The 20,788-nt window shown below is 30.7% G+C and overlaps 1 protein-coding gene across 1 annotated transcript; it reads right to left on the bottom strand.

Annotated features, from left to right (window-relative positions):
* Window positions 1-2,160: 2,160 nt before the first annotated feature.
* Window positions 2,161-20,484, bottom strand: Vps60 (vacuolar protein sorting 60). Its single transcript, XM_075375280.1, has 5 exons — window positions 20,305-20,484; window positions 13,723-13,874; window positions 9,415-9,580; window positions 6,106-6,336; window positions 2,161-2,683 (listed from the first exon to the last, which is right to left on the bottom strand). Exons 1-5 carry the CDS (start codon window positions 20,371-20,373, stop codon window positions 2,633-2,635), a joined length of 669 nt encoding a protein of 222 aa, XP_075231395.1. The 5' UTR covers window positions 20,374-20,484; the 3' UTR covers window positions 2,161-2,632.
* Window positions 20,485-20,788: the final 304 nt, after the last annotated feature.

Here is a 20,788-nt window from a genome sequence, read left to right as displayed (position 1 = left end):
CCTAAATTATGAACAGCTATCACAAAAATTCTACGATTTGATTAAATTTTAGCTTAAATTATTTCTATAATAAAAAAAGAATACATTTCACTTTTTAAGTTACTAAAGGTACAGAATTGTTGGGGATCAATCTTTTGTGACTGCGGGTTAAGAATTTTATATAACATGAAATATTCATTTTTCATATAACTTACTGAAAAAAAACCTTTTTCTAATTAGTTGCATTATCACTTTGTGTTAAAATTAGAGTGTTATGCAGAATTTAACTGCGAAAAGTGCAAGAAATTTTAACTGTGATATAGTCTCAATTCCTAAAACAGGTTGATTAATTAGTGTAATGGTATATTTTGTCTAAATTTGAACGTTATTTATTAGTAACACAAGTGTATAGTTGGGTTGAATTTTATGATGGCCTGAGATGTTTAGAAGTAAATGACTTGAGAACATATATGGCTTGAGATATTACGAAGTAAAAGCTTCATTTTTAACATAGGTAAAAGTTAAATGACTGCATAGTTGGTCACAGACCTAAAAAATTACATGATATTATATAACATCAAATACTTTTTTTCACCTAACCTTTGAAAAACTCTGAAACTTTATTTAATTGCTGTATTCTAAAGGGCACATCAGTGAAGCAGGAAAATATAGCAGGTGAAGAAGGATACTGGGTTTGCATGGATAATTGATTTGGTAGCTGGGGTTGCCCATCAGATTACACTCCAGTATTTCATAAAGCACCACAAATTGGGAACCTGGCTCATTCGGGTAAATTGACAGTGAGCCAAGTCCTTGTCGCATAATTGTCTGCTCAAGACCTGTCCAAGGACAGTGATGGTTCCAAAATTGACCTTGGTTGTACAGATTACACCCTTATAATTAATTCAGTAGCTGGGAACCGTGAGGTGGCCTCTATTGTCTGCCGATTGATTCCTCAGTTGATGAAGGATGGACACAGTCAGGTGATGTGATTTTCTGGACCGTCACGGCAAGTTGGGCAACTTTTACATCACACAATTGAATATTTCAGTTGATGAGTTGTGAAGAATTATTTTGTGCACTTGTTGCAGAAGGGGAAGGAAACAGCCGGCAGGCCCACCAACAACGACAGTGGTTGTCAAAGTGGAGGAGAAGACTTACACTGACCTCTTCTACTCAGTGAAGGGAGCTGTGTCGCCAGGTGAGATTGGGGTCCTCTCCATGCGTAAGGGACAGGATGAGGACCTCCACATCCGGGTGTGGGCCAATAGTGGTGCTGCTAAATGGATAAGCAGGGATATAAGTGCAAAGTTCAAGGGCACTACTACGACTTTGAGTGGGAGGGGTGGTAGGAGGGTCCACATCCTTAACAAGGATGTGGATGTACTCAACACTCAAGTTGAGTTCACTAAGAAGTTTCAGAAAATCAGAGGAGTCAGTATCGTTCGATGCTATGTCCATGCGACTGGCCTACAGTGCGACGCAGGTGGTCACTGTGGCTGTGCTGCCCATCCTTATGGGTAAATTGTTGGCTGATGGACATACTCGTATTGGATAGTTGACTTGTACAGTTATGCGACATTCATTTGACGACCTTTGTTTTCGCTGCTGAAAGCCAGGCCACAGGGCCAGTTTGTGTACTGAACATGGTGGCCACTGTTTCACCTGTGGCGAGGCTGGTTATCTACAAAAGGACTGTTGGTGTGAGGCTCAGTGTCCTTCCTGTTGGTTACGTGGACATGGCCCTGTGGGTATGGGATACAGGTGACATGGAGATGCGGTGTCTGCTCAGTGCTGCTGATGGGTGTTTGTGGGGGACAGCCCTGTCCAGGAGGGATGGGAGGCTCCGGCATCCCATCCCTCCTCTAATCCTTGATTAGAGAGGGATTCCTCCACAGCACCTCTGGGGGAGGGAATGTAAGACCATAGTCCCGGTGAGGGTTCCCCCACTAGAAGCAGAGCAAAAAGATCAGAGTACTGGTGAGGGGATTCCTTAGAGGTTCTCTCATTAGAGGCGTGGCGCATACATTAAGACCAAGAGCCAGCTACCCGGGCGGGACCCTGTGTTCTGTCGAGGTAGATTGAGGCAAAGGCACCCCCCTGGAGCTGAGTTATGCTTGGATGCAGAGCCAACTCTGGGGAGCAGAGTAGATGAAGGCGACAAAAAAAAGAAAAAAGTAATTAAAATAACAAATAAATGTGAAATTTTATTTACACAAAATAATTATAACAATAAACATATGATAAAAATTATCTGTAACTTAAATCATACAGAGATTAAACACATTAATAATAAAAGTATAATAAACAATATTTAATGAATAAAAAGAATGATGCACAATACAAGCAGTAAATAATATTTAGCCTAAATAATTTATTAGTAATATGATACTACATGTAAAATTAAAAACTAATAAAAATAATATAAAAAATTATTACCAAAAATACTTCTTGAAAATATAATTAAAAAAAAAAAACTAACAGTGGCACTTCTTATACATTGATTAGAAATGCATATTCATTTGATAACATATGCTGTATTTTTCGGTGTATTTAAATACCATATTTTAAACCAGTTATTTTTATATCAAGATTTCCTTACACAGTATATAATGAAAGCAACAGTAATGATTACAGTTATAGCATTACTACGTTACGAAGCAGGAATCTGAGGCAATCCAAATTCATCCACCAAAACTCCATCCTGTAAACATTTAAAATTTTACATATTCAATATAGAAAAATAAACAATAACATTCTGTGGTAATGTTACACAATAGTATTTAATAAACATCTAATTCAACACGAAGTTGAGCTGAAAAATTAAACTGTTTAAAACAAGACCATTGAAACTAACACATCTTCTGATTATGACGCCTTCTTCAATATGATTAATTCACTTAAGACGAATCAAAATTAGAGAAAACAGTTCTACGAATCATTCACTAATATGAAATTACTTAGAAGATATTATCAACCTTTTAAATGCTACCTCCTGCACATAGCTACATTCAATGGCTAATTACAGATATAAGCATTACTTTATTTCCAACATTCATCTAAAAAATTATAAGAAAAGAAAAAAAATCATACGTACTTACAAAACTTTATTATCAGTAAGGTAGGCTCGCTCTTTTTATAAAGAGCTGCCAATCACTTAACAGTAACTTATATTTCTTTATATAAAACATATTTATAATTTTTACATAATTTCAAATGGCAAAAATAATTTGCTTCAAAAACATTCTTAGAAATTTTAATTATTTTTTTCCTACTTATAACACATTTTAATTTTCTCTAATTATTAATGATTGTTATTTATTTTCAGTATATAATATCCTTTTTCATGGTGTTTGGAGAACTTATTGAAAAAAAAAACAAAAAAACTTTAGCAGGTAAAATAGTGTGTATCAGAAGTTATGTAGCTGATACGAATGTTTACAAACAAAAACAATGTTCTAATACTGTTCTAATGTTTCTAAACTATTCATTTAATGCTTCTAGTAAAGTAATATCCCTATTGCCATAATAATAAAATTAAAAACAGATTAAGTTTTTGTTTTTCTTTCTTTATCCATCTCATAAAGTGAATAACCAATTATCATGAACAGTTATGTTTTGTACAGGAATTAAAAAAAAATCTACTGTTTTTTAATAGTTTGTCACAAAGTAAGTTACAAGATATTATCTCTTTTATATTAATTGCACTTTATTTGAATTTCATTTAGCATAATCTAATTCAGTTTTATTTCTCATAATTGTAAACCTAAGAACTAAAAAATTCATTACTTTTTAACAAGAAAAAAATTCTTTTCTTTTTGCGTCACAAATTTCAAAATAATATACGTATGTATTTTCATAATTTTAAAATGAAAAAGCACATAAGACATAAAGATATTTTATGATTAAAAGACAGACAAGATTCTGGCAATGTGTTTGTTTACACTGACTGAGCAAGAAAACAGTTTAAACGATACACCACACGGACTATACAAGTATATGCAGTATCACTGAAATCTTATCTTAAATTTATGCAATTGTATTTTGAGAATGGAAAAATAATGAATACTTGGCCTAAAGTATTCATCAGATCTTTTTATATGAGGAGAGACAAGAATGAACCTATAAATTTTAGAATTAAAGAATAAAAGGTACAAATTTTTACTTTTTAACAAATAGGGTGACAAAGTGGCACAGGAATTAAAGAATAACCCCTGAAGATCAGACAGTTTTTAGAGGGGAAGGAGGTGAGGGATAACATTTTTGTATTAAGATCTGTTGTTAATGCCCCATATACAATATAAAAACAATTGTGTATTTGCAATATTTATTGACTTTCATTGCACTTGATTCTCTTGATCATAACAAACTGTGAAGCACATTATATGATATAGGAGTAAATGGAAAATTGATCAGAACTGTAAAGAAGGTCTATATAATTTTGTTACAATTGTTTTAAAAGGCAATAACAATGAATTTTCAGGTGAAATTCCAGTATGTAACAAGAGTACTGAAGGCAACTGAGCCCACGACTTTTTAAGTTGCATGTAAGAGAAATTATCACTTTATTTTATTAGAAAGAATAAGAGGATTGGAAAATAAACGACTGTTAATGTATAATTATATTTAGTTGTGGCTTGAACTACTGTTCAAGATTTAGGGAGCAATTAGGTGAGAAATCTAAGTGGAGTTTGGTTCATGAATATATTTTTCAAATGAATCTCTTTCATTTGACAAGTGAATGAATGACTTCTATCGCTTCACTATTTTGTGAAGAGGATTTTACTTATTATTTTAAAGCCTCTGACATGTTCAATCATGTTCTTGTCTCAGAAGTATTTCTGATGAATTAAAATTTTCAAAGGTTGTACTCCTTTATAAAGACAGAGATAAAGAGCAGTGTCAGATGGACAGTCAGTTTAGTTTCAGTTTTTTTATAAAATAACTGAATGTTATTTATCATCGGCTCATGTGGTTCTTTACAAAATCTGTTTAATTACAGTTAATCAGTTTAATTTTTGCTATGGTGGATCAACTGTAAAATCCTTGGAATGCAAAGTTAAACTCATTATAATCAATAATCTGCCTCAATTATTAGTGCTTTAAAAAATTTGTTTGTGAATAAATATCTCTGAAATAGAATGTCATATTTTTATAAACTACAAATAAAAATTTAATCAGTGCATATTTATGTTTGCAAAGGTTTTAAGAATATCTTAGATAATCTTAAAAGATAATTAAGATAGATAAAAGATAATCTTATTTTTGCAATTCTGCTTGAAAATGTCTTATATTGGATTTTATACATCATACGATCCACAACCACATTGTTTGAAATTTTGAAGTATTATTAAATACATCTGCCAAATTGCAAATTGCTAAATTTCATCCTTTTCCATTTTTTCCACTATTTATGAACACATGTAGAGATGTGCGGCATGCTTTGTTGGCCTTATCACACAATCAATTAAAGCTTAACTATTCGAATGAAATTATGATGAGCAGATCTTTTATTAGAATTTTTTTATATCTATTATACGATGGCCGTGGTGGATCAGTCAATCATCTTTTATAAACAATAGATTTATTCGTTTTTAACATAGATTACTTGGAGGTAAGATACCTAAAAGGAACTCTTTAACAATAAGACTCATAACTGTTACAAGTGACAATAACAATAAGTTGGAAATATCTTTGTAGTTGTATAATTGAGGATCAAAGTAACAACTGAAAATTTTGAGTTTCAGGACAATTTTGAAATTTGACCTTTTAAATATTTTTTATATAAAATAAAATCATTTTACTGAAAATGCTACTTTGGAAATCTATTTATATAAAGTATTACTCAACCCCTACTTTCATTTGAAAATTCTAAATAATTAATCTCGTAAGAATTATCCTTCAAAACTTCAAATGAAATGAAAACTAAATTTCATTACATTTTACATAAGTGATTTATTTTAAAGAAATTTTACATCAAAAAAATACAATAATCAATCCTCTTATTACATATACTGGATGGGAATTTCTTTATATATAAAATCTAATCTTAAAATACCACAGGTACTAAATCTGAAACAATATCTTAATATGTATATACAGAAAAACATAATTTAATATGAATACCTTATTTTTAACACCGCCTTCAGCTCCAGGTTCTTTCTTAGGTGCTTCAGGCGCTTTTACAGCATCATCAAGGTAAGATGTATCATCATCAAGAGCTATTTCATCACCAAGTGCATCTAACTCTGCAGCAAGTTCATCGTCATCTATCTCTGGCATACCATACGTACGTCCTAATGCTTCTTGTACTTCCTCATTTAATTCTACCATATCTGCCATATCATCTTGCAGATCCTACAAAAAAGATATCATAAAATAAGTATGTTATGCTGAACCTCAACATCAGCAGAATTCACATTTACTCTACATATATGCGCAATTTAATTTATTCATCTAAGTATTCAACACACAATCAGCATATGAAACATTACGTAACATTTATCAGGTGTACATTCAAAAATAGTGAAAAAAATATCAATGGTATATGTTCTGAAAATGTTCAAAATTATACAATATACAAAACATCGTAAATCAACATAAAATAAAATATGAGGTCATCCAGAAAGTAAAGGACATTTGACCTTGGCATGTGTCTCTGGTCCCGGCCATTGTGAAAGTGTCATTGAACTCCCTCCCTACAAGCTCAGAGTGAGCTAAAATGCGACACTGTAAGGACATTTGTAAACATTTTATCACAATTTGAAAATGTGTGACAAAATGGTAAATTCTGCCAAACATGAAGTGCACAGTGGGATTTGGTTTTTGAAAAGTCTTGATTAACTGTAACTTACAGATAAATAAAGGAAGTTTATAGTGGTAGTATGATGAGTAAAGCATCTTTTAGGAAATGTTGCAATTTGGATGGATGAACAAATATGCAAGATGACAACAGATATGAAATCATAGAACCTTTTGTAACTGTAGTAGGAATTAACATGTATCTATTGTATTACGGCATTATGTGAACAATGTATAATTTCAACAGACAGTGAAAAACAGAAATAGTATGAGATTCAGCCACAAGATTCCATGGATTATTATCCATGGAATCTGAAAATCCATTAAAACTGAAAAGTCATGGAGTAGATAATAACGCACAGAAATTGTTCCGAAAGGTGTTATAAACTTCCACACTGCCATACTGCAAGACAAGTACACTAGAAAAACATTTAAACACTGTAAACAGAAAAAAAATTATATATATAAAATTTTGAAAATATTAGATTTTCTTCTGGGCCCAAAAAGTGCTTATCAGAGTAAAGGTGAAAACATGATTTTAGTATCTTTGGATCTATGGAATACAGTTCTGTATAGTGGAGGTTAATTAGCCTTCTTAAACTGGCTAAGTGTTTCTCCATGTCAAGGCACTTTGTTTTTAGCTAACAGAGGAAAACAGTTGTTACACTAAAAACTTCTCGGAAATATTGGTCTACAGCTCAACTCTCACCAGTTATAAAGGAATAACAAAATCTAGCAGGAGACAGATATTTGAATGCATATTTTGCTAAATTCTTACTGAAACATATAAGTTATGTGGAAGCAATTCCAATGAAATTTTAACAAATGTTTGAGATATGTTTGGAAAAAATCAAATTCTACTAGACCATTCATCTGTTTATTTAGTCATACAACTATGATGTTTACAAGCATGTGATTAAATAATAAAGCCTTACACAAGAAAAAAATTTATTCTAGATCAACTAAATGCTAGTGTCTGATTCTCAGGGTCTCAATAAGAATAATCACAACCCTTTGGGAGATGCAGACTTTCCAAACCTACCTGAATCTCCTAGGTTAATGTGGGGAAAATTAATCACTTCAACCATGCTTTTTTAACAAATCCTTTCTTTAGAGATAAGCTACAACAAATAAAAGTGTTAAAGAAGTTTGATTCCTTTTTTCTACTCAGCTAGCAATCTTTAATTGACTAAAACTAAAAGATTGCTATACTTAGATTATTCTTTTACAAAAAAAGCCAATTCTATGGACTGAAAAAACTTTTTGTCATTGAACTCCCTCCCTACAAGCTCAGAGTGGGCTAAAATGTGACACTGAAAGGACATTTGTAAACATTTTATCACAATTTGAAAATGTGTGACAAAATGGAAAATTCTGCCAAACATGAAGTGCACAGTGCGATATGGTTTTTTAATGCAAAAAGTCTTGATTAACTGTAACTTATAGATATATAAAGGAAGTTTATAGTGGTGGTAGTATGATGAGTAAAGCATCGTTTAGGAAACGTTGCAATATGGATGGATGAACAAATATGCAAGATGACAATCATTCTGGTCAACTATCCCTCATCAGTGAAGAACTCAAAGTAAAAAACTTATTCTATAGCATGACAAAAAGTTTCGGTCTCCTGGACCTCCTCCCAATGTATACAAAGAATCCTAACCCATATTCAAAACTGAAATGTTTATTATTTGAATTGTTCTTTGCAAAAGTGTTACACGTTAAAAAGACAAGAAAAAATTTAATGGTGTGATACAAGTTTATGCCCTCTTGGTCATCTACAACCATACACTAAAAAAATATGGAAATAGTGCCACAGCTTAATAATTCTTTATTGCAAAATAAAGTCAACGTCAATGGGCAAAAAAAAAAAAAAATGCTTATCAGAGTAAAGGTGAAAACATGATTCTAGAATCTTTGAACCTATGGAATGTGGTTCCATATAATGGACACTTATGAAACTTCTTAAATTAGCTAAGACGTTTTAATAATAAAATAATTCTATTTAAAAATTTGTTCTGGTTCTGAGAGTCAGTCAAGTCCTCAATGATGACAGAAATTCAAACTTCCTTGTATTGTTAGGGTATTTGACACTTATTGAAAGTGAAATGTATAAAAATGTAAATAAATAAAAACCAAAATAAAATAGAAGACTAATGAAAAGCCAAAAAGCTCAGTAGTGACTTTGAAGTCCATGGCAATTTAAATAAAATATCTCTCAACAAAAACTATGTTAAATATTCCAGAAGTTGATATTTATTAAAAATAGCTATTAAAAATACTGGTAGCTGTCCACTAAGGCCACGTAATGAGCAGTATGGTCACATCACAACTACTGAAGAATTTTTCATATCTAGTTTAGTTATTTCTTATTAGATGCAGACAAATAATACAGAATAATTATTTTAGTTTACCAAAAAATGTGCAATTCTTGTTCTAACAAAAAAAAGTAACTGTTCAATATTTATAAACCTGCTTGCATAGTTGAATTACAGTGATTAGATTCTCCAATCGTGTGTGGATGATCCTCAACAGAACATCCTTACATGTAAAACATTAAATATCACATGCACAACATAATTAAGAAATAAGAAAATATTAAATAATCTAATAATCAAAATGAAAATATAATACCTCAATTTGATCAATGTTAATCTTTTTAAACTCCTTTTGCATTGATTTAACTCCAGCTTTCATGGCAGCAACAGTTGACTGTGTATCTTTCATTGACTGTGCAGCAAATGTTGCTTGTTCCATATTAAACGACTGCTGTCTTAAATTGGCTGCTTGATCTTCATACCTAAAATAAAAAAGCAACAAAAACAGAAGAGAATTGTGAATGATAATTATTAAAAAATATTGAAAAAAATATCAATGGTATATGTTCTGAAAATAATACAATATACAGAACATCGTAAATCAACATAAAATAAAATATGAGGTCATTCAGAAAGTAAGGACATTTGACGTTGGCATGCTCTGGTCCCAGCCATTGTGAAAGTGTCATTGAACTCCCTCCCTACAAGCTCAGAGTGGGCTAAAATGTGACACTGAAAGGACATTTGTAAACATTTTATCACAATTTGAAAATGTGTGACAAAATGGAAAATTCTGCCAAACATGAAGTGCACAGTGCGATATGGTTTTTTAATGCAAAAAGTCTTGATTAACTGTAACTTATAGATATATAAAGGAAGTTTATAGTGGTGGTAGTATGATGAGTAAAGCATCGTTTAGGAAACGTTGCAATATGGATGGATGAACAAATATGCAAGATGACAATCATTCTGGTCAACTATCCCTCATCAGTGAAGAACTCAAAGAAAAAAGTTGATGACAAAGTGCAGAAGGATAGATGTTTCGGGCTAGATGGTTTACACAATTTCTTTTCTGAAATTTCAAGAGTTTAATTCATGGAAATGTAATGATCAATCTTGGTTGCAAAAAAATAAGTGTCTGCCAAATGATTTCTCAGAAAAGCAACAAACTGCTGTTTCTCTTTGGTGCAAACTGTTTTGCCCAATATTATTACGTATTACTGACTGTAAACATGCCAAATCATTAAACAGAGCTGTCAGCTCATTTTAACAAATGTTATGTTAACGAAAACATATAAAGTGAATAGACAGTTTGCAATTTACTGAGAACTGGCCCAGAGAACCGTTGTTTTATTAATGTTAAATATGCTGCAAAATAAATGCTAAAACTGAAGAGTTTCCAAAACCAAACAATCTTACCTATGAAAATACTGTAATATTAAAATGTAGAATAAAAGGATCATAAAATTGTCACAACTTGAGATAAAGTGACATATGGTATTCACTGGTGCCAACAAAAACATCCTCTATTCTGCAGCCAATATGTTGACAAAATATTAAAATGAAAGAAACCGTTGTTTTTAAACGCAAAAAATAAGCAGTTCAGCAATCTAATGGAAAAATTAGTCATGAATATTAACAGATTAAAAATTCAACCCGTATTTTTCTAAAAGTTTGTATCAAAATTTTTTTTTCAACAAACAGCCATTTTTGTTTGGCAGAAACAACAGAAACACCCAGCTCTACAAACAATAAACAAGGCACACTGTCAGATGCTGCACCACCTCCAACATGCTATACAGAACAAATGACACAGTATGTTGTCGATGATAATCTTCACCCACAATTTGAGCTATATCACAATGTTTTGGCTGAGACATTTTTCAGTATCCACCATGCAGCATTGACTTGGTGCCTAGTTATTATCATTTATTCCCAAAGTTGAAAGAGATTTTAGGAAGCAGACACTTTCAAGATGATGATGATGATGAGCTGAAAAAAGTTGTCAATGAATAGTTGAAGAACTTGGTGTTAGAAATGTACAATGAAGGCATAGAAAAAATGGTACCACGCTATGACAAGTGTTTGAATTTGTGTGGTGATTTTGTTGATACTAGTTTAAGGGTTCTGTAAATAAAGAATTTAATTAATTCTTTCCATTTATCTAATTCTATTTAATCTTGATTTTTCTAAATCAAAATGTTCTTTACTTTCTGGACGACCCTCGCAATTAAAAATTATATGAAGTAAAACTCCTAATAATGGATCTGCTTAGAAAACTAACATAACAAACAAGAAGTTATTTATCACTGAGGGTGATTTGGAAATTTTTATTTACAAATTTACTGCAACAGCTTTTTGGGCTGTAAGATTAATGTTCCAAATGACATGTGAGGTTCCTTACTCCATATTCAAACATTACCAATGTATTTGCCAAAATATGAAATGTAGCTTCATCATTGAAAATAAATTTGTTTAAAAATCCCCTTTATGATATAATTTACTGGGCGATTCAAAAAGGACTGCACAAATTTAAAAGCATATAAAAATTTATTTAGAAAACTTAGATTCGGTTGAGGTCTCATTTCATAGCAAATAACATCAAGTTTTGAGGTAAGTAGTTCAATAATATCAAATTCGGCCACCAGTGCTGTCATCAGTGTTGTTAAAAATACATTTACTGGTGCAGACAGAATGTGTTCTCTGTGTTTTAGTTTCACAATTTGCAGTCAGCAACTGCAGTTCAACGTAATTTTTGTAGAGTATAGCAGGGAGCCTCCTAGTAGGTATACAATTTACTCCTGGCTACATATCTACAGACAGGTAGTTCGGTTAAACATACAAAATCACCAGGATGCCCACACAACCCTGACGCTGCTGTAGAACAACTCAGAGAAATGCATGTAGTCCAAAGAAATCAACTTGACATGCATCACGTGAGACTGGCATTCCACAAACGAATGTTTGGCATGTATTACTTAACGACTGCACTTGAAACTTTAAAAACAAACCATGGTTCAATACATTACAGATGACATCAAAGTTGCTCCGCTGAAGTTGAGAGTGAAAATAATGGATATAATTGCAGACAACGATGCACTTTTAGACAATGTAATTTTTAGTGATGAGTCAATGTTTCACATCAGTGGCAAGATTAACAACCACAACTACCAAGTATGGGGTAGTGAAAACCCTCATAAAACTGCAACACATTTGCTACAATGTGATTTTTGTGCAAATAACGACTGTATGGCTCGTTCATCTTCCAGGAGACAACTGTAAATGGTATTGTTTATCTGGACATGTTTCAAAATTCTCTAATTCCTTAGTTAGATGATGATGATGACTAAGAATGATGCAATTATTATCAGAAAAACGGGGCTCCACCTTACTACCTCCTAGAAGTCCAAGATTTTCTTGATACTTGATTCCCAGGTCAGTGGATTGGTCATGAAGGTCCAGCTGCATGACCACCTTGCTCCCCAGATCTGACCCCACTAGATTTTTTCTTGTGGGGGTTTCATTAGATTGAATTCATGTACCACCTTTGCCTGCTGCTCTAGTTGAGCAGACTTCAAATTAACGCCGCAGCTGCAGAGGTAATGCCTGACTTGCGGGCTACAGTCTGGAATGAAATTGACTTCAGATGGCATGTATGTCGCATTACAAACGGAAGCTATATCAAATCAAAGTGAATGTTGGGTGACAAACTTGATGTTTTTCTATGAAATGAGGTCGAATCTATAAATTATCTCAATAGATTTCTATATGCTTTTAAAGTTGTGAAGTCCTTTTTGAATCACATAGTATATTAAATATCTGTAGTAAATCTAAACTATTTAATTTTGACCTACATTTAATTTTATGTAACATCAAATTTTAAAACCAGTAATGCATAATAGTTTTTTAAACATTGTGAACAGTTAATTTTGAAATTCCTAACTCTACTACAGAACATTTTCACATTTTTTTTTTTTTGGGCTAAACAAATAACCTATTTGCACAGTTGTAACAGGCTGCCCAACTGAGTTATTTTTCCCATCACTGAATGTTATTTTCAAGTGGCAGTTTATCATTGAAAACACAATGGTATTCATGCCTAACAAGTAAAACTGACCCTAACTTGACAAGCCACAAAAATCACTGAACCTTCCTCTGCACTGTAATCATGACTTCATCCATAAATGATCATGCAGCTACTGACCTTGTAATACAGTACACACGTATTGATATTATAAGTTATTTAAAAGTCGAAAACATAGATTCATTTTGAGATATACTTCAAATCTCTGTCACCTTTGTTCCAAAACTATTAGTTTAAAACCCTGCCATTATTTTAATAATTCAATATAGACTCAAAATTAGTAAAAATTCTGCACATTAATTAATAATGAAAATTGACCATGCATAAAAGAAGAAATTTTGATGAGTAAATGCCTCTGTACTGCGTAAAAATTGGTTGAAATCACCATAAAAATACTTTAACCTTCATTTTTAAATTTGAACATCATTATCAACAAAACTCTTACAAAAGAATGTGAGAATGTATGTTTTATTGACAATACTCTGTTGCAAGTAATACTTTAGAATTCACACATTCAGTCAAAAGCAAATATTTACTTACATTTTCTTCTGTTTCAGAACCCTCAGTGCCTTCTGTTTAACATTATTTTTTGCTGGACCCTCCCGCATTTTTGCCATTTGATCCTTATATTTTTTAAGCTCAACTTCTAAACGCTGAATTTTCTTTTCTACTGTTTCAGCTCTACTATCCACCTAAAAAAAAATTGATCATAAAATTAGTAAATACACTGTTAGTAATTATAATTTTTGTTCAACCTATCAAAAAGAGTGATCATAAAATTAGTAAATATGAAGTCAGTATTTACAATTTCTGTTCATTTATATCCTTTTCAGAGTTTACTTATAAAGTTCTGTTTCATCTATGTTAAAACATCTCATTCCAATAAGTAGTAAATTTTTTGTATAAAACATTTTACTTGACAAACGAGGCTAGCCAATAAAATACTCATTGATCCAAATTTTGTGAATTTTTTATTTTTTGAAAATTAGTCAGAACTGGAAGCAGATTTGAAATTTAATGTAGACTTCCAGAAACATAATAATTGTGAAACTGTTAAATATCAATTCATAATGAATTTTCTGTTCTTGGAAAATGTGACAGAATGGACTTAGACAACTGACCTGTACTGTCTTGAATATTTTGAATGTAAGCTGCTAGATTATGTGCAAACTTATGGTATTACCTTGATACGATTAAATGAGAATCAACATTTAGATCATTATGTATGATAAAAAATAAATAATACATTTTTTGTTTTAAAATCAAATATCTACAAACATATTTAAAAAATATTTAATTTGCAAAAATGATAATTAATAAAAACATTTTTATAACAGAAAATAATTTCCTCAATTTATTTTTAAAAAATATATTTTACAAAACAAAGAATAAGTCAATTAGCATTAATCCAAAAAAAGGAAATAACAAAAAGAAATAGAAAGATTTACGGGCATTACAACTTATGACAATTGGATGAATTCATTTGTCCAGTCTAAACCAGAATTTTTGCTAGTAATAATTTTTTACTAATATTCGGCTCATAAAAACCTTTTCCAATGAATTTCTGTCCTTGAGATTTTTTGAGTTCAAGAACATTTTTTTTACCTCCGGGTCTGCAGCCAAGCAATTCATTCCGCAGAGGATGAGATGAATGTTTTTGTATCGTGAGTGATAAATGCCATGCTTGACCGGGATTTGAACCCAGGACCTCCAGGTGAAAGGCCAAGATGCTACCACTTACGCCACTGAAGTTCAAGAACTTAGAAATGTATATTAGATACACAAATTATGTAAATAATATAAAGTATTTTGATTAAATTTCAATCCCTTTGTGTTAAAACTCTTTTATTATTCTGATGGTTACACTATAAGCCTAATGTCTTAAATACCAATAAGGTAAAAAACTTCCTAATCTATTCAAAAAATTATTAAAGATTTGTTAAAAAAAAATTAGCTATAAATAATAGGTTCATCATTCAATTAACATTAAAAAAAATAATAATAATATTGGCCGCAACTCAGGAGCACCAGATTATTATCAAAACAATAACAATTCAATATCAAATGATTACAGAGTTACTGCTTATTTTAATTTAAATAATTTTTTTACAAACTAGTATTTTTAACTTTATTTCACAATAAACATACACAATACAATAACAATCAACATACACTAAACAAAAATAAACATACATAAAAAACACAGAAAAAATAACAAAATGAGGAAAACCTAATTTGATGAGCTACATTCCAAGTCTCAATTGTTTAGACTCATGACAGTCTTTTCTGGAACAAATTCAACGCTCTTTATTCAAGTGTATAATTTCATTTCTTCCCTATCAGCATATAAGCAGAGATTGTGTAGAACACCTTTGTTTTGCAATAATTGAATAGCTGTTTCGTTAACAGTGAACAGTCAATTGCAGTAAATTCATGCTGGCAAATAAATATTATTTTTTTATGAAAATATTAAATAAAGGCTTCAACTCACATGAATGATTTCTGAGGAATGGAATATTGTAAATAAATAAATTATGACATGGTGGCAATGGTAATGATGACATGCCATATGGCTCCTATGGCATATGGCTATATGATGTCATTCCATTCCATACCAAGGCAAGTTTACATTATTTCAAAATAAATCTGCAAATGCTGCCACATAATGGAAAAGCTCCTGGATCTTTTAGGTTAATGCCTTTAAGTTTTATTTTACTTTTTCGCTCTTTAACAATAAAAAGCCAAAAAAAAGATTAGAAAATGGAATATTAATTGTATTTAAATAAGAAAATAATTGAAGCACAAGCTGAATAGTTCAAAATTGCAAGACACAGGATATCCGACAATGATTTTAGCATGTTAGCTGTGGCACAGGTAATATATGTCCCATATGGAGTGGTTACTGCCATGCATCCTCCACTCTAACCAAACACCTTTTCTTGCTAAGATTCTTGTTAAAGGATTCTGTTCTGTGTGTTACAGCTAACGTATACCCTGTATTCGTGTTCCATCAAGTGCAGCATGGGAAAATACTTCCCGTATGAATTGCCTTTTTATTCTCCTTTTTGTATAATAACAAATGTATAAAATTAGTTGAAAGGTTTTGCCATCTATCAGAAATACTATGAACTATCATACTTTGAAACAATTTGGTTAAATTCCATACAATATATTTGCTACAGCTGACTTTGTTAAGGGAATTTTCACCCTGAAGGCAGTGGCAAATAAGTTGAAACAGTACTTCTTTTTACATAGGCAAGATTTCTTTAGAATGATTTCACTATGATTTCTTTACAATTTCATTACGTATGATAAAAAATAAATAATGGATTTTTTGTTTTAAAATAAAATATCTATAAACACATTTAAAAAATGTTTAATCTGGAAGAATGATAATTAATAAAAACATTTCAATAACATAGAAAATAATTTTTTCAGTTTATTTGTTTTTAACATATTTTACAAAACAAAGATTAAGGTAATCAGCATGAACCCAAAAAAGTACAAAGAACAAACAGCATAAACCACCTATAGTTTTTCCTGCTATAAACACCTATATTGAATTAATTTTTTTTTGTTATTACTTCAACAGTGGAAAAAATAATCTCATGAAAGTTTTTAATGAATGATTAAAAAGATATAGTTGAATATTTATGTTAATAAATGGTAATTATTATTTTTTTTTAAATTTCAGGATATCAAGAGTCTATAATAGATTGACGAAATTAGAAGTAGAACATAATGTTATTACTTGACAATTTTAATATTTGTCAATAAAATTTTATGATAATGTAAATTTTGATTCAGAAACATATAAGAAGGCATTAATTCTAGAACAAAATGTGGTAAATTTAATTAAGTGAAACAAATCATAGAAAAATGTAAACAAATATAGTGAAATTGAATAATATAAACCGTAATAAAAATGTAATGAATATATTAATAATAAATGTTATGCCCCTCAACGAATGAAAAAGGATAGGAAATTCTTTAAAAAAAGAATGAAATTACCTAAAATCATTATTTGAAATAAAAACAATATTCATAAAGTTACAGTAGAAATGGACAAAGTAATTAGTACAAAAATATTTAAGAATGAACTAAATTTAAATTCAAATGAAAGATTGCAATGAATTATTTAGATGAAACAAAACTGAAATTATTATCTGTATATTTAAAATTTAATAATATCTGCAACCTTGTAATGAATGAATATCTAAACTGAAAAATTTCACTGAAAACTTAATTCACTATCTACCATAAAATAATTTTACACTAAAAATATGACAATTTTTTTCAGTACTTTCTCATGAGAAGAATTGAAGCAATTTAAGCACACAGCCAGTTTTCTATCACATTCATCACAATATGTGTTAACCTTTTTGACTTTGTTGTCTGTTTTTCAGCTCAATAAAGTTTGCTGTAAAATCTTGTAACAGTCACTACATTTTTGGCATTTCTTTTTGTCCGGATTGATTTTTAATAAATGGATTTTCTTAGGAGTTCTAGGTTTTTGCATCTGAATTATTTCTGCAACAAGAGCTTTGATTATTATTTTCTTAAACTATAAAATTGAACATTTATTTTTACATTTACTATTATATAAAACCCATGTGTTGGTTAATAATGAACAAATTATCAATTCTAGGGCTATTTTTCTATATTGCTTCACAGCTTTTCTTAATACTGGGTAGTACTCATTTGATCACTTAAGTCAACACCTTTTTTAGCATCCGTTGTAATTAATTATGCACTTTGGTTTTTTCACTGCAATTCCTTTTACAACTTTTTGTGTAAATACTAAACACAAATCATGTTCCTCTTTTGTAGTTAGCTAAGTGTTTGTTACTTGTCTTTCCACACAATTAATTATTTTTATGTCATCCCTCACTGCCCCAATTATTTCTCTTTTTTAATTCTTTAGTACATAATATTCTTTGGCAGATATATTCTTTTTGTATGTTCCACACATTTTTGTTTTTCGAGATAGTGAATATTTTACTGCGTTGATGCTCATGTAGAATTTGTCTACATATAGTACTCTTCCAAATTCCATTAAATTTGTTAACAGTTCTTTAATTACAGACAACGCATGACTTTCTTTGACATTAGTGTCCCTTTTTCCTTTGTAAATTTTAAAATTATACACAAAACCTTTTGTAGTGCGAAGTTTGTATATTTTCACACCATATTTATGTCGCTCATTTTTAATGTACTGCCTGAAAGACAGCCGACCCCCCCATGGTACCACACTCATTTATTACAATGTTCTCTACCGGAATGATGCATTTTTGGAATTTTTGTAATAAATTATCAAGTAGAAAGCGTATTTTAAATGACTTATCATGTTGTTTCTGAGAATCATCAGTGAAGTGCAAGCAACGGAGCAATAAAAATCGATCACGTAACATAATATTTGAGATAAATCATAACGATATATATTATCTTTTGACCAGTAAAGCTGCAGTTTTGGTAAATTAACCAGACTCATAGTCATACTATGACTATGAAAAATTTTTTTTCAAGTCATTTTTTCAGTTTCAGTCCATCTTTTTATTCTGCTATTTATAATAATGTAAGACATAAGACAAACTTTTACATCTGCAGAATTGATGTGTATTATGGTGTTATATGGGCTGTAGATAATTTCAAGGATAAACACTGTTGCACAGAAAGTAAGCTATGCACCACACCATTGCTCCAACGCGAGGAGCGGATTATAATTAGGAGAACTATGAGCACTGTAATGCATTCCAAAAGGCTGTCCATCTCTCACTGCTGCAGTGAACATGTTAAAATTAAAAGACATTCAAATGGAATACAATATGAAAATTAATTTTAAGAAAAAAAAGGCCAATTAATATCCACAAAAAATAAGGAAGAATATATCAAATTATAAATATTTACTTAGAAGTATGTTTATAGAGGATTGAAAAAGTGGATAAAAAAATAAAAACCATCATATATCAATGTCTAAGTAAGGATTCTAAAGAAAAATAGTAATATATTATAGTTATAATAGTATGTATGAATGGTATGTTCGCTAAGATAAGAGGGAGAGAAATGCGGCTATTTTCAAGTACATTTTCATTAAAAATACATGAATACAAACGGATATATTCAAATGTGGGTACAGAATAGAGAAGAAAAATTAAGTAAACAGACAGTGAAAAATGAAGAAAAATAAATGAGGAGCCTGAATGATAAGTTTAATCAGAATAACCCACAATAGGAATAGGAAAGCAACTGGGGAATATTATTAAAAAATGGTTGATTAAAATAGCTTGGTTGCTTAAAAACCTAAGGCTTCTTATTTTTTGCAGTTTGATATTATGCGATAGAAAATTGGCAGAAGGTGCAAACAGGATGGAAAAGAGTAAAAATTAGAGATGATCCAAAAAGGAATGGAGACTATTACAATTTAAAGGTTTGGCTCAAAATTGAAGAGAAATGGCACGGAACATGGCACATGAGGCCTGCCTTAGGACACAGATAACTGTATAATGTTGAAGTGCTAAAAAAGTTCTTTAAATACTAGCTTAAATAAGTTTCATGAGTTACACCAAAAATAATTAACTTAGAAAGACAATCAAATTAGAAACAGTTACGTTGAAGTAAATTTTGTAATTATATAATATTTGAATTTATTGGGTATGATCAAACGTGGTAAATGTTAAACAGCGATCAAAACAGTTTCCACCAATGGCAAACAAATTTAATGTGATTGGCGAGTAAATCCTGAAATATTATCACAAATGCATAATAGTGGTGAAATCCAATCTTACTGTACAGGTAGTACAGAAATACAGTAATTAGTACTTCTCATGAGCTTGGTTAGAATTGAGGCATGGTTATAGTAGTAACGAATTATAGAAGAGAGACGGCAGAGTAACTTTGCCACATCCATGAAGGCCAAAGTGATATGAACGAAAATCAATAAAATATAATATTAACTTTAAAATTCATAGTAAGTAAAATAAATAGACTTATCAATATTATCTGTTCCATAGATAATATACATAGAAATTACAATCAATGCATTTTTTGTGAGAAATAGACGATTCAGGTAAACAGCATGAATTGAAACAAAAAATTAAGAGTAACAAAGATATTAAAACTTACCCCTTTTATAACTTCATTCATATCTGGAGGTGGTTCTTTCGCTTTTCCTCTTCCAAATATACGATTCATGACGAATAAATTAATAAATCACTTTATAAATGAAAACAATAAATTTAGGTTATGTCACAAAACACTTTTCTAACAAAACCTCCGACGTCTTCCAGAATGTTGTGTAATCATCAGCTGACGAATCTACGAATACAAAGAAGTTAATATTTCTGTATCGGATAATCCAAGCAACATTATATACAGTGCATGTCGCAATGAATAAATCATTATAATTTGACAAATTTACGATTTTTCAAATTGTACATTTAATGACTGCGTCAAAGACAACAAATTCATTCCCTCTCTTAGTAAATCTAACATACTGAATCAATAAGTACTCCTAGTTATTAGCATTACTATATTACCATAGATTAGGAAGGGAAATTCTGTAGGTTAACTATTCATAAAAAAAAAATCAGTTAACTTTTAACCCATT

The sequence above is a fragment of the Lycorma delicatula genome, chromosome 9, assembly GCF_047948215.1.
Source record: "Lycorma delicatula isolate Av1 chromosome 9, ASM4794821v1, whole genome shotgun sequence".
Taxonomy (NCBI): domain Eukaryota; kingdom Metazoa; phylum Arthropoda; class Insecta; order Hemiptera; family Fulgoridae; genus Lycorma; species Lycorma delicatula.
This window is presented reverse-complemented; position numbering and strand designations above follow the sequence as displayed.